Raw genomic sequence first — 23,299 nt, 5'->3', positions numbered from 1 at the left:
CAGGGAGTTCGGGATTACAGCGTTAGCTGCCTGTTCTCCTTGCTCAGCGCTGTGCAATAAAATTTCTACTTTCTTCCACTACACCTGCCGTCAGAGATTGGCTTACTGCGCGATGGGTGAGTGAACCCACTTCCGGTTCGGCAACACTCTTTGGTCTGGAGATGTGTTTCAAGGTAATGAGCCTCAAGTTAGTAAAATGGGGTGGAGGGAGGGGAGGATACCAGCATTCCTTTATTCCTTTCCCCCTCCAGCACTGACCATTGTGCAACTGACCATAAGAAGGAGCCATAAGGAGGTAGAAACAAAAGGATATGCATGTAGTGAAGTTAAATTACTCAGGTCAGAGAAAGAGGAAGTATAAAGTAAGTATCAGAGCCACAACTGGCCATGACATACCTTTTCCTCCTCTGTCTCAGTCTTCAATCTCTCCTTGTCCTCAATCTCTTTCTGTCCTCTGTCATCCTTGTTTCCACCCCAGGCCATGTTATAAATTAATCTAGCCACCATTGGCCCTCTCTTACTGAAGTCTTTCTTCCTGTTCTTTGGAAACTGGTTTCTCTCTAGTTCACAGACTCGTCCCCATCTACTCTTCCATTGACCTAGAAGTGAACTTGGGCTTGGGGCAGGACAGAAGGTTGCAGAAGCTTCCGTGATGCCTGAGCTCCCTGGATATGATCTCCCTCTGGTCAGAAGCATCCAAAAATCTGTTTCCTGCACTTCACTTCCCAGCCTGGGCTTCCAGGAGGCACATGTCACCCCTCCCCATTGCTTCTCATTGCCCCCTCTTCTAAGAGAGACAGAGGGAGAGAGTGAGCAAGAGAGAGATGGACCGAGGTTTAACATTTTCCTTGGAGATATACAGTCAGCCCTCCATATCCACAAGTTCTGCATCCTCACATTCAACCAACTGCGGTTCAAAAGGCCTACGATGGTTGCATCTGTACTGAACATGTACAGACTTTTTTTCCTTGTCATTATTCCCTAAACACTACAGTATAACAACTATTTACTTAGCACTTACATTGTATTAGGTATTATAAATAATCTAGAGATGATTTAAAGTATACAGGAGGATGTGTGTAGGTTATATGCAAACACTATACCATTTTATACAAAGGACTTGAGCATCCACGGGGGTCCTGGAACCGATACTCTGCAGATGCCAAGGGACCACTGTACAAGCAAGAGAAGGCAAAGGAGTTACCAGAGGCCACACTCATTTCTCTGGGTCTTAAAAACTTGAGAAAATTGAGTCCCTGGGCCCATCCCTTAACTCATTTTACCCTCCCTCTACCCCGACCTCTTCCTAAAAGACATGTCAGTTAAAAAAACAAAAGTCAGGTCCTCTTTGGGCCCATTTATTATTTATTTTGAATAAGTAATACAGTCATATGCTTCAAAATTCAAAATGTACAAAAGGGTATATACAGTGCTAAGTCCCCTCCTCCCTCCCCTACCCCCAACCTCCGAGTTCTCCTCCCCAGAGGCAACCAGTGTTACACGTTTCTTCTGAATATGCATATATAAGCAAATATCTATTTATATTCTCCTCCCTCCTAAAACACAAATGGGAAGTGCACCATACACACTTCTGTGCCTTGCCTTTTTCATTGGAAGATATTCCCTATTAATATATAAAGAGATATAATTATTTTTATAGCTGCATAGTATGGCACTGTAAGGCTGTATCAGAACTTATTTAACCAGTCCTCTAGGGAAAGACGTTTCTGTTGTTTTCAAACTCTTGCTGTTTGTATACTCACCCCTAATCCAGACCCCTGGAGGGACAGTGTGGTGGGAGGCCCTGCTCCCCAATGGCCCTGGCTCATTTGCATGCCCACAAGTGATTGGACAGCCCCTGGCCACTCACTGGAGTGCCTGGGTCTTCCTGTTTCTCACTCTTGGTGCCCACCCAGCCTCCCATGTTGGCTGCTGCAGAGTACAGAGGTCACTGGTCACACACAGCCCTGGCACAAAATGACCACTCCTCATTACCATTGCACCCACAAATCCACCTAAAATGCTAACTTGAGCTGCTGCTGTCTCTGTGACCATGCCCTGCCAGAGAACACAAGGCAGACTATACAAATGGGCAAAGAGTGCACACCCTCCCCAGCATGGGGGTGGGGGCAACTCCTACTTCACATATGTGACAGACACAAGGGGACAGAGAGGTATTGTCCTCTCAAACCAGATATCCCTTGCATTTTGAGACTTCCAGAGGCCTATGGCAAGGAGAGGAGACTGAAGTTGAGAAATGAGGGCTAGGGGAGCATGGGGCAGAGGAACATCCCATCAGAGCTGGGAGGGAAATCCCAGGACAGAAGAACAGGTAGAAACAGGAGGAGAAGGTGGTAGGCAAGAGGAAAGAAGAGGGAGAGAAGGAGGAGGACTTGGATGAGAGGGAATGCGGGCCAAGAAGCCCCTTCACCCATTGGTGGATACATAGACCTGGAAGGAACCCCACCCTGGGGTCTCTAGAGAACTATCCCCATTGCGGAGCCCCCATCCTCACCTCCCAAGAGAGGGATTGGGGAGGCCCAAGAGAGACCTGGAGATGGCCTAAAAAGATTTGGGAAAGCCAGAAAGCAAAAAACCCAAAACACAAAAAACAGGGAGTCTTTTGGGGAAAAGCTTGGCCATCAGTCCAGACTCCTGTCTGGTCATTCTTCTTCCTGTGATGGGAATCCAGCAGGTCTGGGATCAACAAGCTGAGTTCCCCCTGCGTCAGGCATCTCAGGCTCAGGATGTTCCCAGAAGAGAAAGGGATGCAAGGGAGGGAGATGGGAGAGAGAGGACCTTGGGGGAAGGTGAGGACAGGGACCTCAGGGGTGTGATGGAGGAGAAGTGGGCACCAGGTTGCCTGACCCAGTGCCCACTGCTTCCCCTCCCCACAGACCCTGGCCCTGGGGCCTATGGCCACATTCCCCCTCCCAGGGACCACCTAGTTGTGAGAGAAGCCCCCATGGGAGTAGGCAGGGAGTTTGAGGGCACAATCAGTCTGGGAGAGGCAAGCTAGGGGGTTGACCTCACAGGACCCAGCATCCTGGCCCTTATGGAAGTAGATGGAGTCAGCAGAATCGAAGGAGGGGTCCTGGTCAAAGAAGTTGTAGGGTCGGAGGAAGAAGCCCACACCGTTCCCCACAGTCACCGTGTTGGGAATGTCCTCTGCATGTGGGATGTGCAAGAAACCAGCCGTCACCCAGGCCACCAAGTCCTAGCAGGGGAGAAGAAAGAGGATCATGAGGCCTGGCTTTGCTAAGGACACGCCTGCCTCCCACAGTAGCCTTGTGTGTAAGGATTTGCCTTGCCAGCCCACCTTCCCTCAAAAGGATTTTAAGTCTTTAAACATTTTTTTCCTACTGGTCCAGAAGTCAAAGCACAAATAGTCAATTTCATATTTGGAGCAACACCTGCCTCCCTGTCCCAGCCTGTGTCCTCCATCTCTGACATTTCCCATCACATCGCTATCAACCTACCCACCCTCAGAGGAATGATGACACCCACAGGCTACTTCAGCTCCTCTCCCCATAACTCTTGGAGTGTTCCCAAACTATAGCTGAAGGAAGGAGGATGGAGGAGGGAAGATCAGCATTTGGGAGGCAGAAAAGGCCAACATTCAGATATTACTCCTTTAGTGGTCAAGCCAGGAATGGGAAAAGTTTTAGATACAAGTGATGTGGTCTTCCCTGGTGACTTCCAGCCCTCTTTGAGTCCTGGGGCTCAAAAAGGACTCAGTCCATGAAGCTGAGATTTAGATGGCTGTAGAGTCTTGAGGATAGGCCAGGGCCTTAGCCAGAGTCTGCATGTGAACTCCCAGCTTGAGATGATTCCCTCAAGAGGTAATGATCAGACCCACAAAAGTATAGGAGGCTGGAATCAGCTCCACCCCTGAGGAGACCAGATGGTTTTCAGGGACCCCTAAGAGAAGGGTGGGGCTCATGGAAGCAACCTAAGTGTCCACCAATAGATGAACGGATAAAGAAGATATATAGGGCCAGCCCCGTGGCTTAGCGGTTAAGTGCGCGCGCTCTGCTGCTGGCGGCCCAGGTTCGGATCCTGGGCACGCACTGACGCACCGCTTCTCCGGCCATGCTGAGGCCGCGTCCCACATACAGCAACTAGAAGGATGTGCAACTATGCCGTACAACTATCTACTGGGGCTTTGGGGGAAAAATAAATAAATAAAATTAAAAAAAAAAATACAAGATATATATATACACACAATGGCATACTCCTCAGCCATAAAAAAGAATGGAATCTTGCCGTTTCCGACAACATGGATGGACCTAGAGGGTATTATGCTAAGTGGAATAAGTCAGACAGAGAAAGACAAATATCGTATGATTTCACTTATATGTGGAATCTAAAAACCAAAACAAACAAACAAACGAAACAAAACAGAAACAGACTCATAGATACAAAGAACAAACTGGTGGTTGCTAGAGGGGAGGGAGGGGATGGGCAAAATAGGTGAAAGGGATTAAGAGGTACAAACTTCTGGTTATAAAATAAATAAGTCATGGAGATGTAATATACAGCAAAGGGAATACAGTCAATAATATTGTAATAACTTTGTATGGTGACAGATGGTTACTAGACTTATGGTGATCATTTTGTAATGTATATCAAATGTCAAATGACTATTTTGCACACCTGAAACTAACGTAATATTGTATGTCAACTATACTTCAATTAAAAAAGAAGAAAGATGGGCCGGCCCGGTGGCACAAGCAGTTAAGTGCATGCGCTCCGCTGCGGCGGCCCGGGTTTCGCCGGTTAGGATCTCAGGCGCGCACTGATGCACCGCTTGTCAAGCCATGCTGTGGCGGTGTCCCATATAAAGTAAAGGAAGATGGGCAAGGATGTTGGCCCAGGGCCAATCTTCCTCAGTAAAAAGAGGAGGATTGGCAGATGTTAGCTCAGGGCCAATCTTCCTCACAAAAAAAAAAAAAGAAGAAGAAGAAAGAGGGGCTGGCCCCATGGCCTAGTAGTCAAGTTTGGTGCGCTCCACTTTGGTGGCCTGGGCTCAGTTCCTGGGTACAGACCTACACCACTCAGTGGCGGCCATGCTGTGGCAGTGACCCACATACCAAATAGAGGAGGACTGGCACGGCTGCTAGCTCAGGGCGAATCCTCCTCAAGGAAAAAAAAAAAAAAAAAGAAAGAAAGAAGAGAAGGTGGGGCTCATCTTTGTGTCCCCCACCTCCCTCCCTTGGCCCTCCCATGGTCAACTGACCTTTCCAGCAATGGTCTCATTGTTGATGAAGTCAGTGAAATCCACAGTGGGGGTCCAAGGGTCATTCTGATTGTAGATGCTGGTGCTACTGGGTTCCTCCTCCTTCCGCCGGGTCACGGCCAGTTGGTACCTAGGGAGGCACTGCTCAGGCCTCTATGGTCACTAACCCCATCCTACTGCCTCATTATGATGGAAGGGAGCTGAGCTCAGGGACCTCAGTTTTCTTGTCTCATTTACACAGTGACTCTGATGTCATCAGGTGGGTCGCCCAACACCTTTCCAGGTCCTCCTGTTCATCTTCCTGCCATTTCATAGCATGGCCCCTCCCCCATCCAAAAGAGAAAAGAATTCTCATACCTGGGCTTTAGTTCCCCCGGCGGACCATGTGCCCACTGTGTGCCTTTTGATAACCAGGAAATCCTTCCAAACTCTTACCTCACCTCACAGTTCCCAATTGGCCCTCTCAATGCTCCCTTCTCATTCTCATCTCCCGCAGCCTCTGACACACCACCACTCACCTCCCCCAGCTCAAGGCTCTCTCCATGGAGCTGCTCTGGGGCAACGGCTCCCCAGCAAAGCTGAGCGTCTGGATGCGGTAGCCCCTCGGGTGACCCCACTTGTTGCTGTGGTTACTGGCCAGGTACAGGTAGCGAGGGTGGGTGCCTCCCAGGGGGAAGGCGGCCTGCTCCTCTGTCTCCAGCAGCTTCCGGGTCACCTGCATCCTCTGTATCTGGTGCTCAGGGCTCCAGGGTACCGCGGTGGGGACAAAGGCCGTGTCCTCAGCCCAGACCCAGTTCTCCAGTCCTGTTGGGGTGAGGTGGAGGTGGGTAGGGGGAAGGGTGGGAGGGACGGCTGGTCATGCAGTGCTCTGCCCCCCTTGACTTCAGAGTGGGGGCCAAAGAGAAACCCAGAACTGAGTGCGTCCCCTGCCTCTCTCCCCTCTCCCCAAGATACCCCCAATCTTCCAGCCAAAGCTGTTGACCCATAAAATATTTCTTCAAGGATTTCATTCATTCTTCCTTTCATACTCATTAGCAGACAGGACTGTGCTTGGCCCTGGGGACACACAGATGAATGAAACAGCATCCTTCCCCTCCTGCTCTCACAGAGGACACAGAAGGCAAAGCCCTGACTGGCCTGCAATGTAAGAGGAGCACATTCAAGGGTCCAGGTTATAGGAATACAGGTGCAGGCAGGAAAAGGGGGCCTTCCTTTTCAGCCTGCCTGAAAGGGGGCAACTTTTCAGCCTGGCCTTAGAGGATGTCACCAGCAGAGATGACATGGCAGGGCATTCTAGGCAGGGGCAAAACCTGAGCAAAAGCAAAGCAGCCTGACTGTAACACGTGGTGCGCATGTCCACAGACAGGGAGGGTGTGAGTGTGGCTAAAGCAGCCCTCAGGGAAGAATCTGAAAATGGGTGGGCGCTGCGCTCTGAAGGGAAGGGCCTTGTAGGCTCTTTCGCAGACAGTATCCTATAGGTGATGGGGAAAATGGGAGCTACATGAGGGAGCATGCTGGCCTGGCTGGTAGGTCCCTCTGGGTGCAGCGTGGACCCTGGTTCTAAAAGTAAGCAGAGTGGAAGCAGCAGAGCAAGAAGTGGCACCAACCAGGGCATGGCGGCGGGGTCTGGGGAGGGGTTTGAGGTATTTCAGAGGCAGAACAGAAAAAATCCAGTGTTCAACTCAATGTGGGGAAGGAAAGTGAAGAAACAAAGACTCCAAGACATCTTGTAGCCTTGGCTCTTTCTGTGACCACCAACTCCAGGAACTACCCAGAATGTTCCACGGTATCCATTCTACTCCTTGCACTTAAGTGTATTGTGCCCAGAGAGAGATGGAAAATCAGGAAGGAGGAGGGTCCATCTCCCAAAGAAATGTACAGACTGCGGTGCTCTGTGACTGCCCTGCATGTGCCAGGGACTTGCAGAATGCAGTCGGATCCTCCCAAATACCAGCACCACAGGCCAGACACAGAGAAACGAGCTGAAAGACAAATGGCTGCCTCCGTGCTGTGGGGCCCATATAAGTAAGTGCAAGGGACGGAAGAGGGCAATGGGGATTGTTAGCCCCAATCCTGATCCTGCCTCCTCCCTGAGCTTTGCCATTTCCCAAGATCTTCTGACAAGTCACGTGAAGGGAGGGTGGCAGCTGTGCACCCAGCCAGTGAGCTAAGATCCAAACAAAATTCAGCAGCCAACTCTCTCCCATCCAGCAAAGGAGGAAGCACGCAACTCCAAAACCGCAGACTCATGCTCAAATCTTCCTTTCCTGGATGACCTCCACAAAACCCAAAGCAAATTGAGACAACTCTTCAGGCTCCTCTTCTGGAATCCTTGCCCCCGCCAGGATGACTTACCTCCTACATCCAGATCCACCTTGAAGTGGGCGCTGTGGGTGTGGACAGTGCCCAGCGTGTGCTCCCTAACCTGGTTCCCGAACCTTCGGCCAGCACCAAAGAGGAACGCTGAGCTGATATAGCCCGTGGCATGGAATTTGACTTCTATGGCCCCATTGGGGTGGAAGACCATATCCCACACATAATCATAGTTGAGCAAGGTGGACACAGATCTGACGACCAGCACTGTCTCTGCAAGGCCCCCAAAATAGTAGGAGTTGAAATCTGAGTGGTGTCGCCTCAGGGGGAGGCCCAGGTTCTGTTCAAACACACAAAAGGCATCATGTATTGTCTTGGGGGATTGGGACTCCAAAAGGAAGTGCCAGTCCACGTAGGTGGCCAGGTAGGGGCAGTCCACCCCACGCGTCAGGGGTGTGGAGTACTTGCCCATGCCAAAGCTGCCATCAATATATCGGGTCATCATTGCTCCTGGGGTATTTCCACCATAGACGGCCAAGGCCTCTTGGACGCTGATCTCATAAGCCAGTCGTTCATCCTGGAAGCGGATGTCAAAGATCCTTGGGCCACTGTAAGCTCCCAGGCCAAAGGAGAAAGTCCACAACGAGGAGGCCACTCGGGTCCCCTGGACACTGAATCGGGGACCCTGGGGATGGACTTGCAGAGGGGGAGCTGGACCTGGGGGCACCTGGGACTTCAGGGACCAGGACCCACCTGTGCCATTGTCTGGGATCACCACCACATTCACCAGGCCAGCCTCAAACTTGTCCTCCAGCTGGGCCAGACTCTCATAGTAGCGGCCTTGAAAGAACACCTTCTGGATGGTCCAGTGCACAGGGTCCAGAGCCTTGTGGTCTACCAGCAGCTCCAACCCCACGGGGTGCAGGTAAAACCCAGCCCCTGAGATGTTGTAGTAGAGGCCAAACCAGGTGGCCCGATCTCCTGATTGCAAACCACTGGGGGCTGTGGTCATTGTCACCAGGTTCCATCCTTGGTGTTTGTAGAAGCAACAGTGGTGGAGGACACCAGCAGCCTGGGGCAGCTCTCTGTTGAAGATCATCTGGTCTATGTCGAGGTACTCTCGGATCAGCATGGGGCGTCGGTGATAGGGCAGGGGGCCCCCGTGACGCTCCACTGTCACATCCCGCATGTAGGAGGGGTGCGGCAGCGGTCCCACCACCAGCTCACTCACGTTGGGCTGGGGTTGTCCACCAAAGAAGACGATGGCCAGTGCTTCCCGGGCAGGTGGGGGCCTCCCCCTGTCCAGGTGGGCCAGGGCTGCAGCCTTGGGGGGCAGCTGCAGCTCCACCGAGAAGATGCAGTTGTCCGAGGGGCGGGCCTGGGCTGCATCCACCAGGTCTGGCCCCAGCTGCTGGGCCAGAAAGCTCATCACGGCCGTCAGCTCCTCTGGGCTCAGGTCGGCAAACAGCTCGCTCTGGCCAGGGTGTGTCCAGGGCTGGGCACTGGGAGATATGGAGGGGCAGGGGAGAGGCAGGCTGGGTTCACCCCCATCTCTTCCCCTGCCAGCTAGCAAGACACACACCAAGGCAAAGATGGTGATGACAGCCAGAGCGAGGAGCACCAGGGTGGTCTTCTGGTTCATTGTCCCATGAACAGATGGACAGAGGATGAACCAGAGTGGAGACTTGTATTCTCAGACCAGCAGAAGAGGGTCTCTCTTGGTTCCTATATTGGGGGATCCTGGACTCTGGCTGAGGTTCCCAGTATTCAGACGCATAGGAGACTGAGGGTGGGAAGGACAGAGAAGGCTGGGGAGATGGGCAGGGCGGGCCAGAGTTGGGGGGCGGGTCTGAAGCAGGGCAGCAGTGATTTCCACAGACCTTACATGGCTTTGTCCTCCAGGCTCCAAATCAGACTCTGCTCTCTGGGTCAGCGCTGGAGCTGGGGAGAGCGGGGGTAAGAGGAAGTAGGGGGCGGGGGGGCGGCCGGTTTCAAGATAATACAGCTGGCCAGCCTGAGCACGGAAGTGCAGCACCAGCAAGGAGCTGGGGTTGTGCAGAGTGGATTTGTGCAGAGCGGCTCCTCATCCCCCTCAGCCCCGCTTCTTGCCCAGCCCCCACCTTCCCAGGGCCAGATGTTCCCTTTCCTGTAACTTGGAACTGTTATTCTCCTTCCAAGGAAATCCCCACCCCCAGCCCTTGAGCTTCCCAAACAGCATTCCTTGGCCAGGTCTGTCCCCCTTGCCCTCTCTCTTCTATTGCTAATTTCCTTGGCCAGAGTCCTCAATATTCTCTGGGGGGGTTCTAGATACTAGTCATATAGAAGAAATTCAAGTAAAAATCTTGTAATATTTTTATTATAAATTGCACATACCATCAGTTTTTACAAAATTCTCTTCTTCCATTTCAATGCATGTGCATAAAGAAATGTCTTGTATAACATTCATTAAATGTGAACACTAGCTATTTCTAATTGGTAGGATTTGTGGTGCTGTTTGAATATTTTAATAATAATATCATCTGTGTAAATTCATCATTTAAAAAAAATGAACTGGAAATAAGAATTAACTGAAAGGATATATGAGGGTTTATTGTGGGAGAAGGCTGTTTCCTAAGAAACATTAAGAGGCTGGGAGTCAGGGGAGCAGGAAGTGGGAACAGAGAGGAAGGTACATATGCCCCAGCATCCCTACTCCATGTCCCACCAAAACCTCAGGGCTAAAAGTCCTGGTAAGAGAAAGGGGGCAGGTCCGGGACACAGGCTACCAGGTGAGGGATGCAGGCCACAGGGTTGACACTGCAGAGCCCAACATCCTGGCCCTTCTCAAAGTAGATGCTGCCAGGGGAGAAGATGGAGGGGTCTTCATCAAAGAAGTTATAGGGTCGGAGCAAGAAGCCAACTCTGTTCCCCACAGTCACTGTGTTGGGGACATCCTCAGCGTGGGGGATGTGCAAGAAGCTGGCTGTAACCCAAGCCACCAGGTCCTGCAGGAAGAGGGAGAAGCTGGAGGACTTGGGAGGCCACACCCAGAGAACCACCCTTCAGCCACAATTCCAAATCTCCAGCCTTGGCCCTGCTTCCACCTCCGCCCAGCCCCAGGCCCACAAAACAGGCATGGTGATCCATGTGAGAAGCTGTAGGGTGGTTAATGTCCCAGGGCTAATCACACTCCAGGAAGGAAGACCCACGGTGGTCATCAGAGAACTCCTTGGCCCCTGAATCTGAGAACTGGAAACCTACCATTCCCTCTAACCTACAGCCAGGGGCTGGGCAGCCGAGACACCAGGCTCAGAGGAGCCTCTCTCCCCTGCCCCTAGGGCTACCAACCTCTCCTAAGAGGGTCTCATTGTTGATGAAGTCAGCAAAGGCCATAGTGGGTGTCCAGATGTCATTCTGGTAATAGATGCTGCTGCTCTGTGACTCCTCCTCCTTCCTCCGGGTCACCACGAGCTGGTATCTGACCAGGAACGTTGTAGGAAGGTGGTGTCAGAAAATGTCAATGGCCCTTACCAGCCCAGAAGTCCTCTCAATCAGATTCTGTGTGAGACCATTCCCCATCCCATATCTACTTAGATCTGAGAGGAGGTACAGGGGTGAACGGTAAGCCAAGGGTAGTGAGTTCGGGTGTCCAAGAGCTGGGAAGGGGAAGGGGACCCGTCCTTCCCTACCACCCAGTGCCCAGGGCCCTCCTCACCTCCCCCAGCTGAGGGCCCTCTCCATGTCGCTCTCCAGGGGCATGTGTATGCCGAGGGGGCTGTGGATCTGGATTCGATACCCGCGCTGGTGACCCCAGGCATTAGTCTGGTTGCTAGCCAAGTAAAGATAGCGGGGAAGGGGGCTTTGCAAGGAAAAAGCTGTCAGGTCCTCCCTTCCCAGGACCTGCCGAGTCAGCTGTGGGCGCTGCAGTTGGTGCTCCGGACTCCAAGGGGCTGCCACAGGTTTAAACACCACGTCTTCAGCTACCACCCAGTTTTTCAGCCCTGCCAGGGTGAGGGGAGGGAGAGGAGTTCCATACCAGGTGAGAAAGGTCTCTCATCTTCCCCACCATGCCCACTGCACTGCCCTAACAAAGGGCAGCAGAGCTCACCAGAGAGCACCCTGTACTGGGAGGCAGGTCTGGATTCGAGCGCTAGCCCATCTTCTTCAGACCTGCCCTGTTCAATATGGTTACTGTCAGTCAGAAGTGGCTATTTCCATTTAAACTAAAAATTCACTTCCTCAGTCACACCAGCCACATCTCAAGTGCTCAACAGCTACATGTGGCTGATGGTTAACGGACTGGACAATGCAGATACAGAAATTTCCAACATTGCAGACAGTTCTATTAGCACTGGTCTACCCAACAGACCTTGGACCAATTCTTAGCTTCTGATTCTTTCTGAATCTCTACACTGGGCATAATAAAAGCTGTTCTGTGACTTAGCTCTGTAAATGGAAAAGCACATGCAAGTGGCTGCTAACATTCTTGTAACCATGAAAGGGATATTTTTGGAGAAGGTGGCCAGAAAAACCCAATCCCCTTCCACGGTGCCCTGCACATTCCTCCCAGCTCTGAGACTCTCCTTTCTCTCTCAACAAGGTGGGGACCACTTTCTGTCTTTTTTGGAAGTGAGATTTGTATCTTTTAAACTGTCTGGGAGCTCCCTGGAACTCTACTGCATTCATAACCTGCACTCAGCATCCCACCCAGCATTGATCATATACCCTTTCTTTCTGCAGGTTTGGACTGTTAGTTCCTTTAAATATGGCCTATATGAAGGCACCTGGCACAGGGAGGCGCTCTACTGAGGCCAGTGCCTCTGCCAGTTATTGTCCTGTGTGCAGGGGCCTGGCACAGCCTCTCTGGCCCACAGCACTGGCCTGCGCTGCACACTCTAGGGATCTAACAAATGTTACTCGATTTTACTTCCCAAGACAAGGCTCTTGAATGCCAAAAATGCTGAAGAGAAACTTCAAGTCAGAAAATAGTCATATCCCAAATATGTTAATGAATAATCTAGTTAATATGCTCATTTCAATCATGCATTTTCTCAGTTCTCCCTCCCCTCTATGCCCACACCACACACACACCCATGTCTTTATACTCGAGGATAAGAAAACGTTTCATAAGAAATGTGCTTAGTTACAGTGCATTATACTTGGGCAGTCACTTCCTATCCCATCTCCTCCTATCCTCCTTAGTTTCCCTAACTGTAAAAGAGAGTGGGTCTGGTGGATTTCTAATTTTCTTTCAGGGTCTCACAGTCTGTGATTTGGTAAGTTAGTCATTTTCTGTCCTCAACAAAAATCTGCCAGGAGCAGCAAGTCCTCTTTGTGATCTGAGCCCTACTTGAGAAATCCCTTTCGACACTGGGAGCAAGCCTACTGCACGCCTGCCGTGTCACCAGAGAGCCCATTGTGATGACACATGCTGGCAAGAATGAGATGGCCCGCCTCAGGAGCATGAGGCCACTATCTCATATCCCCAGTTGCCTGAAATCCTGTGGTACAACCCCCAGCTAATAGCCCCCCTTCTCACGCCCCAGGACCACCTCTACTCTGAAGCCTCTTTAGACACACGCTTCCTACATCTGCTCAGGCCCCTGCTTTCTCCACCTCCACTGACCCCAGAATTAGTTAGGAGGAACTTGAGAGAGCCCCAACTCCGGCCCCATCCAGCTGCAGACAACGCAAATTCACCACCCATAGAGTCACTCAAGGCCAACCAGCCAGGCACAGGCATTACATTTAAACTAGTTTCACAATCACACCAAGTCAGAGAGGCTGGGTAATCGAGGCTGGGTGGGGGAGCTCTCTCTACCTTTTGCCAGATACCCAGTGAGCCCAGTATTTCAGGCTGATTGCAGTTGAACACTCAAATCAGTAGTCCCTGCTGTTACCACAATAAATTGTGGTGCTGGAATGCCACTCTCCTGCCTCTTCCAGCTTGATTTGGGGGTCTCCCTTCCCTCTGCCCCACCCCAACTCTCAATCCGCATCCCCTGAGCACTCACCTGCCACATCCAGGTCCAGTTTGAAGTGGAAGGCATGTGTGTGCACTGCCCCCAGCACTCGTTCCCCCACACGGTTCCCAAAGAGGAGGCTTTCCTCTCCCCCACTCAGGAAAGCTGTGTTGATATACCCCGTGGCATGGACCCGCCCTTCAAGCGCCCCATTTGGGTGCAATACAAAGTCCCAAATGTAGTCATAGTTGCCTACAGATGACACAGACCTCACTACAAGGGCTGAGCCAGCCAAACCACCATAAAAATGACTCTCAATGTGATTGTGGTGCCTTCGAAGGGGTAGTCCTTGGGCCTCCTCAAACACACACACAGCCCCCGGGAGCAGCTGGACTGCCCCTTTGCCCACTAATATGTGGATGTCCACCATTGTAGACTGATAGGGGCAGTCCACTCCTCGCACCAAGCCCCGGCTGTGACTGCCAAGTCCATAGCTGCTATCCAAATATCGGGTCATCATTGTCTTGGGTGAATCGGCACCATAGACAGACAGACACTCCTGGACACTGACTTCATAGGCCACCCGCTCGCCCTTGAACCGAATATCAAAAATCCTCATGCCGCTGAACACTCCATGGCCAAAGGTAAATGTCCAGAGAGAGGATACCACCAGGTTCCCTTGTACACTATATCGGGAGCCCTGTGGTGAGAACTGAAGAGGGGGAAGAGGACCTGGGGAGATCCGGGACCTCAGGGATGAAGCCCCATTTGGCAGGGGTAGAGGAACTCTAACCACTTCCAGCCGGCCAGCCTTAAACTCCCATTCCAACTGGCTCAAGTCCGCATAGTAGTGCCCAAGGTAGAAGACCTGCTGGACAGCCCAGTGGGCAGGGTCCAGGGCCCTGTGGTCCAGCAGCAGCTCCAGCCCCACTGGGTGAAGGAAAATCCCAACACCTGAGATGTTATGGTAGACAGCTATCCAGGTAGCACGGTCCCCTGAGCGAAAGCCCCCAGGGGTGGCATGCAGAAATGCCAAAGTGGAGCCATTGTAGTTGAAGACAGAAGCCAGGAAGACTGGTGCCTTGGGTAGCTCCACCTCTTTCAAATGTTTCGCCATCTGGGCAAACTCAGTTCCCAGCATGGGGCGTCGGTGATAGGGCAGGGGGCCCCCATGACGTTCCACTGTCACATCCCGCATGTAGGAGGGGTGCGGCAGCGGTCCCACCACCAGCTCACTCACGTTGGGCTGGGGTTGTCCACCAAAGAAGACGATGGCCAGTGCTTCCCGGGCAGGTGGGGGACTCCCCCTGTCCAGGTGGGCCAGGGCTGCAGCCTTGGGGGGCAGCTGCAGCTCCACCGAGAAGATGCAGTTGTCCGAGGGGCGGGCCTGGGCTGCATCCACCAGGCCTGGCCCCAGCTGCTGGGTCAGAAAGCTCATCACAGCCTTCAGCTCCTCTCGGCTCAGGTCGGCAAACAGCTGGCTCTGGCCAGGGTGTGTCCAAGGCTGGGCACTGTGGGATACAGAGGGGCAGCGAGGAGGCTGGCTGGAGCCACCTTGGCTGGTCAGCAAGACATAGGCCAGGGCAAAGATGGTAATGAGGGACAGTGCCAGGAACACAAGGACTACCTTGAGATTCATGGTGAATGCTGAGCTGAAATGAGTCTTACCAGCTGCTCCTTCCACATGAAATCAGGGTTTATATTCAGTAGGATGGACAGGAATGGAGAAAACTCCACCCTGTGGGTTGGACAGGAAATTTCTGACTTTGATTTATATAATTCTGTTCCAACTTTCTGTTCTGTGGTTTGGCTCAAGGCACTACTTCCCCGTGCATAGCCTCCCCTGCCACTGAACACCTACTGCCAGCACAGTCAACTCCCCTACTGATTTCCATCATTTAGACCAGATTAGAGAGCATTTGGATTAACGCTCAACTCTACCTTCCATCCAGAATAGGTCTGAGGAAGAATGCAAATCTCAGATGCCCAATAAAGTCCTGTGTGCTACATGCAGGCCTGTGTGCTACATGCAGGCATTGTAACTGTCCATTTTCCTACCTCCTGGCAGGCACCACCACCAATATTTCCAGGATCCACTGCCCAGTTCAGCAGTATGCACTGTTTTGCAAGTTGCCTAAGGCCAAGCCCTTGATTTGTAGTCTTGGGCCTCTTCTATGCAGTCAGTGAGAAAGAAGGAGTGGTGAGGGCCTGGGCTTAGCAATCAGATTTATATACCAATTCCAGGTTCCTAAGCTGTGTAACCACAGGGCAGTTACTTATCATGAGCCTCAGTGCCCTTACCTATAAAGAAGGGACAAAACTACCCTATAGATTCATGAAGATTAAATGTGATCATGCACACAAAGTGCTTAACAGAGCCCGACACAAGGTAGGCATTCAAAAATTGTCAGCTACTGGTACTAACCTCTGAAATAGAATAGAGCAGATGTCCCTCCATTGTTCAATCTTAATCTTAAATCTCTTTTTGCAGAGACAATGAGGGGATCATTGGAAACCAGAGGCTACTTTGCAAGGTGGAAGTTGAAGAAACTTTATTTCAGAGAGAGCTAGGGTCCTAGACAGCCCCCAAGTCACTTGAAAACCAAAACCAGGAGTCCCTGGCATCTCTTCAAGAAATTTAAGACATTATTCAGAGGAAAGAATTAGTATAAGGTAAAGAAAATGACAGGGTAGCGTGTCCCTTGAACCAGGTGATTCCCCACACACAGAACTAGAGCAGCCTCTACTGGCGGTCCATGGGTATCACTGCAGCAGGGGGAGGAAGGAACCAAGATCTTGTGAGGGTAGGGACAGAAGGCAGCTTAGGTCTGGGAACAGCTAACTTTCACATAACTCAGACTGAACAAAAATGAAAGACCCACTCTTGCCTCCTGGTAGACAGAAGCCTCAGTCTTTCCATTATTCCAGAGAAAAGAGGCAGCTCAATCAGTAACAAGACACCCAATGGGGTGGCTGGAGGTGTATGTGATGGCGGTGTCCCAACGTGCAGGCACATGAGTATGGGAGTGTCCCTAACCACCAGAGCATCGCACCAGGGTCTGCGGCTTTAGAAAGAGGTCAAAGTACCTGTATTTTTAATAATTTCTTGACATGGTAAAAGAATTTTACATTACGATCCAAGGGTAGTAGGGTGAGGAGAAGGGTCAGCAGAACAATCCAACAAACAAAAAGGGAAACTGAGAAACACGTGGCGGGAGGAGGGAAGGGCTTTAGCTGGAAGGGATCTGGAGGATGGGTAGGGGGGCACTGCCCAACTAAAATGCAATTGGTTTGTTACTGAGTACTATTCACGGGAAGACAGCATCCTCACTCCTTCTCTACAGAATACTGGGAGTAAAAATGACGCATCCAGGTGGAAATATGATTGGGGGTTAGAAGACAGAGACAGGACAAGAATAAAAGTCAGAAACAGACACTGAGAGTCACCGGCAGGCTGACTGCAGATACTGACTCTCCAGTAGTGGTAGAATAAAAAAGTGGAGGTTGATGAGGATGAACACAAAAGCTGTAACAAGTGACATCTCTGGAAGATTCAAGAGATAGAGGAGGCAACTCTTCTATGGTTTGACTTGCCCAGCAGATTTCCACATACACAAAATGTGTACATGCATGAGCGTGCATGCACATATATATACACGAGTGACTGCTTTCTCTGGAAGCACAATACTATAAATAAGAGAAACATTTTCCCCAAAGGGAAAGCCCAGCAGGAGCAGCAGCATCTGGCCCTCACAGCTGCAGACACCCCATCCCAATTTACAACTGGCCTGGGAAGAGGCAACCAGGAATCAGAGGACCAGCCTTTGCAATACCGTCCAAAGGGACCTGAGTCACAGACGATGGGGCCTTCCCGAGTCCCTCTGCTTCTCATCTCTCAGTTCTCCTCCAACTCACCAGCCTCTGTGCACCAAGGGGCTACAACATCAGGAGACGATGAGCCCCAGTGGTTGAGGACTAAGACAACTATCACCCTCTGAACGGCATGTGTATGACAGGGTTCGTGGCGGGCGGGGGGGGGGGGGGGGGAGTCAGGTAAAATAGTAGGAAGGCATGTGCGTGTGTGTCTGTGTGTGAAAATCCTAGTTGTAAAAACATCTAAAGAAGCTAGGGACTTGGCTGAAGGTCTAAGGTGTTTCTTGTCATGATCGGGTTCAAGGTGGGATGTGTGTAGATGGGAAATCCTAAGTCATCACCAGGGCAACTGTGGCAGGGAGATCCAACACCCCACAGTGGCAAGAGATACTAACTTTATTTCAGGAAGAGAGGAGCTGGTACCTCTGATCCCAGTTCCTAAAAAACACCTAGCACTTTCCTTCCAGTTTCCTCAGCTTCTAACCAACTAATCATCAAAAGGAAGAAAACACAAAGCCCAAGACACAGGGGTGAGGGTGGCGGGGAGAGAACAACAAGTATTCTTGTACTAACATCCTGCGCACACAGACCTGCAGTTCTCCAGAAATTAGAACAGGTTGGGCGTAGGGTATTAGGCAAGGAAATAGAAGAGTTCCTGAGGCCTGAAAAAAGAGGTAAACACGTCACAGAACTACATGAGAGTTTCATTAGACTCGAACTAAAAACAGAGAGAGGTGTGATTACTATTTCCAGCCAGTTTCCCCATCACGATAGTCATGTAACAAACCAAGGCAATGTCGGTCTTGAGCCAGACTCACAGAGTCCCCTGGCCCTGGCCCTGGCCTCAGTACAGTGTCTCTGCATTGCTGCTCCGGGGCCGTTTGATCTTCTCGATATTTTTCAGGATCATGTCATGTAGAGTGACCTGGGAGAAGAGGGATCATGGAATCACACATCCGTTCTACCCCTACCTCACAAAGAAAACTAGATCCCCCCCAAATCCCCAGCAATCACTTGCATAATCCCAATCTCACTCACTGAACTTGAATTCAAGGTGACTGCCCTACCTCTCTTACACCCCAAACCAGGTTTAAGAGGCTATTTCCAAGGCCCCAAGCGTCTAATAGCAACTAACATTTATTGAGCACTTACCATACCAACAACTACACTAGGTCCTTTAATGTGTTATCGTGTTCATTTTTAAAAACTATCTTTGTGCAGTAGATACTTGACTATAAATTCCATTTTAGAGATGAAGAAACTGAACTTTCGGGTTAAACAACTTGCCCAAGACCACCATTACAGGCAGAGTTGGCTCTACACCTGAGTCTGTCTGACCCACATCTTTACCCCTATACACTGCACTCCTTCCCATCTAGGTAGAAAGAAAGGAGACATCCAGCTAGACACCCTCAATTTCATAGTTCTCAACACTCAGTTCATGAGTAGAATTTGCTCTTCTCATTTTACCTCCATCTCCCATCTCGATCCCCAGAGAGTGGCAAGAAAATTATCACCAGAGCTATGAGAAGCCAGGGCAACTGTGGGCAGGGACTAAGGTTACTTACATATTGATTCCTTAGCTCTGATATGATGAGCCGAAGGCTGATATATTCTTTCTCATCAATCTCTGTCACAGTGCGGCGATAGTCCTCCTGAAAGGAGGGGCAGAGAAAAGGCTAGTTCCCAAGGCCTGACTGTCAACAGACAGCTCTTTCCCACTGACAGTCACTCCTCCCTATTCTATCATTTCCACCCTCAGACCATGAAACCCTTACTTACCACATGGGGATATTTAGCTATTTTAGAAACCAATTTGGCTCTTGTAATATAATATCTGGAAGAAGAGAGAAGAGGAGGAAGCTGCAGGAGACCCTGGACAGTACTTACCACCTCACCAGCCCCTATTTCCTGGGCCAAGCCCAAGCAGCCCTACCTAGAAATCTGGTCCAGATAAGATGCAGCTTCACTCTCAACAGTTCTTAGTTCTGCAACTGTCTCCTCCTGAAAAACACAAGTGAGTCAAAAGTCACTTTCAAGTCACCTTACCGCAGATCAAAGAGAAAAGGAAACAGCCAAAGCAGGGGAGATGAGAGTATCTCCCAAACCTCCCTCTCTAGTTTGTAATGCAAGCACATTACCTGAATGGACACCCCAAAGTTGTTCCCATCTTCTATCCTAGGAATCAGGAGCTGTACCCACATTTTGACCTAAAGGGTGAGGGGACCAAAATATATATATGATGACCTTGGCCTTTTCTACTGAAGCCATGAAGTATACAATTCATGCTGCTGGGGTCAGACGCCAGGAACACAGGAGTCAAGACACTTAGCCTGCCAACTTCCACATCACCGCCATGCCTCCAGCCCCACATCCAGCATTTTTCACAGTTCAAGCCAGACTACTGGGGGTCAGCCCATAGGTCACTAGCCCCTGCCTCACCGTGTTGCATTTCTCGATCAACAGCCGGATCTCAGGTTTCACTTTCTCAATAATGTCCACCAGCTGCTGGTTGCTTTTAAGCATTCCATTAGGCATCACAAACACCTTGGTTCCTGGCAGGGATGTGGAGAAGGTCAAATGATTGGGGTGGAGGGCAGGACACAGCATCCCCCACCCTTCTCTCTTCTTCCCCAGACCTGTGAGATGCTATGACCTCTGCCTTTTTTTTTTTTTTTTTAATTTTTATTTTTTTCCCCCAAAGCCCCAGTAGATAGTTGTATGTCATAGATGCACATCCTTCTAGTTGCTGTACGTGGGACGTGGCCTCAGCATGGCCGGAGAAGCGGTGCGTCGGTGCGCGCCCGGGATCCGAACCCGGGCCGCCAGCAGCGGAGTGCACGCACTTAACGGCTAAGCCATGGGGCCGGCCCAAGATTTGTTATAAGTAGTCTTGTTTTTTTTTTTTTTGCTGAGAAAGACTGGCCCTGGGCTAACATCCGTGCCCATCTTCCTCCACTTTATATGGGATGCCACCACAGCATGGCTTGCCAAGCAGTGCGTCGGTGCACGCCCGGGATCCGAACCGGCGCACCCCAGGCCACTGCAGCAGAGTGCGCACACTTAACCGCTTGCGCCACCAAGCCGGCCCCTGACTTCTGCCTTTTATCTATCACAACCCTATCTACAAACCATGACACCACCACAGAATTAAAAACAGAGAATGTATGGATTAACAAATGAGTGTCCAAGGTATGCCAAAGGTCTGAAGAATAAGGAAATTAAAATATGCTCTAAAGATTTAATACACCAATCATTATTGAAGAGGAAAAAATAACATGGAATTGGAACTTCTGTGAAAGATCTGCAGTGTGTAGCCATCTCCAATCTCTCTCCCTTGGCAGTCCACACTAAATCAAATCCTTCTTGTTTATTGGAAAATTAGGTTTAGAGTGCTAAACAATGACCATGTTATGAGAACTTGGGAATGCTAACACTGGGAAATAAAATAAGATCCTGCTTCCTGGCCAGCAGAACACCAGATCCATCCTGCAAACTAGGGAGTAGGGGTTGGCTCTTACCTTGGAAGGCCTCTTCACATTCATCCAACCTTCGCTTCTTGTAAGTGGGCTAAGGATACAGAAAGACAGGAATTAGCCTGCTCTCAACATCCACGTCCCCATCACAAGTTACCTTTTAGCAAGTTTAATCCCTTCCTCAACCCCACAGGTTGTCTTATTAATTGACGCACAATTTACTAAGCACATACAAGGCTTTAAGAAAAGGTCCTTGCCACAAAGCAACTTACACTCTAGTAGGAAGACCAAGCTTTCAAGAAATATAACACAGTAAGCATATAGCGGAGGGGGTGGATACTATAAACAATAGGAAAAATGAACCATTCAATGCAGGGTGCGGATAATTAAGGGAATATGTACAAATCTGCTGGTTCCACAAAGAAACACAATATTCAGTTAACAAATGTATTGAGCATCTGCTATGTACCAGCAACAATGTTAGGTGCTGGGGATACTAAGATGATTAAGACAGTTTCTGCTTTCCACAATTACAAGTTCTATCAATGAGACAGTAATGCAGACAAAAGACAATACAGTGTCATCAGTGTTATAAGAAAATGTGGATATATAACTGATAAGGATTAGGTGCTGAAGATACACAGCAAAGACAGAGACTGCAGTTATATAGCAAGAACTACTCACCCCATAACAAGACTCCAGACATTGAAACAGGTAAGAAAAGTCTTACTTAGAGCCAGGGGGACAGACCAGATAACCTGAGGGAACCTGCAGCTATTAGTCCTATTTGAAACCCACTCTAACACGGAGTAGTATTAGCATATTCACCTCATGCTAGAAATGAAAGTCAGGGTGTAAAGGGGGTGTACTGTAGTCATCATGTCTCTAAAAGTCCTCGTTCTCAGATTCAAATCCCACTGTCCCCTCTGCACATGCTCAAACTGACCAGGAAATAGAGGACAGAGAACCTATTGCTTCAGGACACAAAGATAAATATAGGACGCTTACACCGTCCAGTCCATCGTGACTATTGGTGAGAAGAATGGGGTCAGGAACTGGGAGATTCATGTCTGAGTGGATCTGAGTTAGGTCATGGATGTTTAGGATTGGTTCCTGAAAGAGAGACACCCACCCCCAAAACAAACATTAGTCTTTTCAAGATGAACAAAGAAGTATTTCATTTGAAGGGCAAGAAATGAGAATGCTTTACAGTACAAAACAAAACAGAACCAACACATCATTTGTCCCATTTGACAGAAAGACCAGGGCCAAAAAAATTAGGGAATTTGAGGAAAAGAAAAGGGTCTCTCACCTTCAAAAAACTATCAAGTTCTAACAACTTCTTTGGGAAAAAGTTTGCCACCAAGTCTTCTGCCTAAAGATGAGGGGAAATACAGTTAAATTAATAATTGTGGGAAGGTCCCTCTCTGATATCTCTTCTTTTGGAAAGTCCCAACTATTAACCAACACTCATTTTTCTATTTATTTCACTCACCTCACTTGTGATCCGCTCCCTGAAAGAATCAACCTAAAATTAACAAAGAGAGCAATTCAATAAAAGCAAGTCAATACCTGGCAACAGAAGTAAGGGCTGGAGTGGGAAACCCAAATCCGGCTGTCTTTCCCTCACCTTGTAACTATAATTAGAAGCTGAAAGGCCCCCAGACTGCAAATACTTTATTTTTTTGAGGATCCATTTCTCCATCTCAGGAGAGGGAAGCAGGGCTTTGAAGGCAGCACCCACCTGTCTTCCCTCCCTCTCTCCCTGTGTCTGAATTTGAGAGCAGACAAAAGACAGGTAGCTAAGGGAGGTGTGACCTCACAAACGTGCCAACCCCCACCCAAACCTGGCCTACGATATCAGGCAGGCCTGACGCCAAGGGCAGGGGCAGCGTCTGGCGGCGGCGATGTTGCTAGGCTCGGGGACTTCCAGCTGTCACTAGTCTAGAGCACTGAGTCCACCACGTGTTCGCAGAGGTCTCCCCGGGGCTCTCCACCACCAAACGGGATACAGAAGACCACCCTATTTTATCCTCTCCACCGATGGCGTCTCCGGGAGTGGGGGGCTGGGCTGAGCAGAGCGGAAGCTCAGAGCTGGTGTCCCCAGGGAGATAAAGACTTCCCAGGGAGTGGGGAGGCGGTCAGACTGCTCGGCATCGAAGCGAGGGGTAAGGAGGCCCGGACCGGTGCCGCTACCTTGAGCTTCACTTCCTGATCCACCTTCAGCAACGAGGCCATGGCCGGGCCGGGCCGTGTCCGTTCCGCTGGAGACCGGAGGCGCTGTGGGCTCCGGGGACACGGTCAGAGGGACGGCAGGAATCTCGGCTGCTCTCGGGACGCGGCCGCCCTCGTTGGCTTCCTCACTGCTGACTCCGTTCCTCCGTGCCGCCCGCCCGCTGCCTGCTGGCTCTCTCGCTCGCCCTCCCGGCTTTCGCCGCTCACGCCGGAAGTTACGT

At 50.4% G+C, this 23,299-nt stretch overlaps 3 protein-coding genes across 8 annotated transcripts; all 3 read right to left on the bottom strand.

Annotated features, from left to right (window-relative positions):
- Positions 1-1,481: 1,481 nt before the first annotated feature.
- On the bottom strand, positions 1,482-9,477 carry AOC3 (amine oxidase copper containing 3). Of its 4 annotated transcripts, none has more exons than XM_058561070.1 (5): positions 9,433-9,477; positions 7,595-9,054; positions 5,758-6,043; positions 5,240-5,369; positions 1,482-3,217 (listed from the first exon to the last, which is right to left on the bottom strand). In XM_058561070.1, exons 2-5 carry the CDS (start codon positions 8,979-8,981, stop codon positions 2,945-2,947), a joined length of 2,076 nt encoding a protein of 691 aa, XP_058417053.1. In that variant the 5' UTR covers positions 8,982-9,054; positions 9,433-9,477; the 3' UTR covers positions 1,482-2,944. The 4 variants fall into 4 exon arrangements, with proteins under 4 accessions (XP_058417053.1, XP_058417055.1, XP_058417054.1 ...); XM_058561072.1 differs by lacking the exon at positions 9,433-9,477 and having other exon boundaries at positions 1,482-2,735; positions 3,029-3,217; positions 7,595-9,204; XM_058561071.1 differs by lacking the exon at positions 9,433-9,477 and having other exon boundaries at positions 7,595-8,129; positions 8,306-8,367.
- Positions 9,437-16,477, bottom strand: AOC2 (amine oxidase copper containing 2). 2 transcript variants are annotated; one of them, XM_058561074.1, is made up of 4 exons: positions 13,546-16,477; positions 11,247-11,532; positions 10,880-11,009; positions 9,437-9,493 (listed from the first exon to the last, which is right to left on the bottom strand). In XM_058561074.1, the coding sequence occupies exons 1-4, from the start codon at positions 15,131-15,133 to the stop codon at positions 9,482-9,484; spliced, it is 2,016 nt and encodes a 671-aa protein (XP_058417057.1). In that variant the 5' UTR covers positions 15,134-16,477; the 3' UTR covers positions 9,437-9,481. The 2 variants fall into 2 exon arrangements, with proteins under 2 accessions (XP_058417057.1, XP_058417056.1); XM_058561073.1 differs by lacking the exon at positions 9,437-9,493 and adding an exon at positions 9,500-10,536.
- A 77-nt stretch (positions 16,478-16,554) lies between these two features.
- Positions 16,555-23,272, bottom strand: PSME3 (proteasome activator subunit 3). 2 transcript variants are annotated; one of them, XM_058561090.1, is made up of 11 exons: positions 23,040-23,272; positions 22,339-22,371; positions 22,156-22,218; positions 21,852-21,956; positions 20,889-20,937; positions 19,810-19,922; positions 19,509-19,577; positions 19,304-19,371; positions 19,150-19,204; positions 18,936-19,022; positions 16,555-18,292 (listed from the first exon to the last, which is right to left on the bottom strand). In XM_058561090.1, exons 1-11 carry the CDS (start codon positions 23,079-23,081, stop codon positions 18,212-18,214), a joined length of 765 nt encoding a protein of 254 aa, XP_058417073.1. In that variant the 5' UTR covers positions 23,082-23,272; the 3' UTR covers positions 16,555-18,211. The 2 variants fall into 2 exon arrangements, with proteins under 2 accessions (XP_058417073.1, XP_058417074.1); XM_058561091.1 differs by lacking the exon at positions 23,040-23,272 and adding an exon at positions 22,474-22,974.
- Between the last annotated feature and the right edge of the window lie 27 nt (positions 23,273-23,299).

The sequence above is a fragment of the Diceros bicornis genome, chromosome 18 (genome assembly GCF_020826845.1).
Source record: "Diceros bicornis minor isolate mBicDic1 chromosome 18, mDicBic1.mat.cur, whole genome shotgun sequence".
Lineage (NCBI taxonomy): Eukaryota > Metazoa > Chordata > Mammalia > Perissodactyla > Rhinocerotidae > Diceros > Diceros bicornis.
The sequence above is the reverse complement of the archived record's forward strand: the minus strand, read 5'-3'. Positions and strand labels throughout refer to the sequence as shown.

Bases quoted from the DNA above. Each gene is read 5' to 3' on its own strand.
- AOC3 (XM_058561069.1), bottom strand. From the start codon at position 9,194: ATGAACCAGAAGACCACCCTGGTGCTCCTCGCTCTGGCTGTCATCACC. The intron at 6,044-7,594 runs GTAAGTCATCCT...TCACCCCAACAG, and splicing joins GGTGGATCTGGATGTAGGAG to GACTGGAGAACTGGGTCTGG. The intron at 3,218-5,239 runs GTCAGTTGACCA...CTCCCCTGCTAG, and splicing joins ATGAGACCATTGCTGGAAAG to GACTTGGTGGCCTGGGTGAC.
- AOC2 (XM_058561073.1), bottom strand. From the start codon at position 15,133: ATGAATCTCAAGGTAGTCCTTGTGTTCCTGGCACTGTCCCTCATTACC. The intron at 11,533-13,545 runs GTGAGTGCTCAG...TCACCCTGGCAG, and splicing joins ACTGGACCTGGATGTGGCAG to GGCTGAAAAACTGGGTGGTA. The intron at 11,010-11,246 runs GTGAGGAGGGCC...GTTCCTGGTCAG, and splicing joins AGGGCCCTCAGCTGGGGGAG to ATACCAGCTCGTGGTGACCC.
- PSME3 (XM_058561091.1), bottom strand. From the start codon at position 22,548: ATGGAGAAATGGATCCTCAAAAAAATAAAGTATTTGCAGTCTGGGGGC. The intron at 19,205-19,303 runs GTAGGGCTGCTT...CTCTTCTTCCAG, and splicing joins TATCTGGACCAGATTTCTAG to ATATTATATTACAAGAGCCA. The intron at 18,293-18,935 runs GTAAGTAACCTT...CTCTTCTCCCAG, and splicing joins CAGAGCTAAGGAATCAATAT to GTCACTCTACATGACATGAT.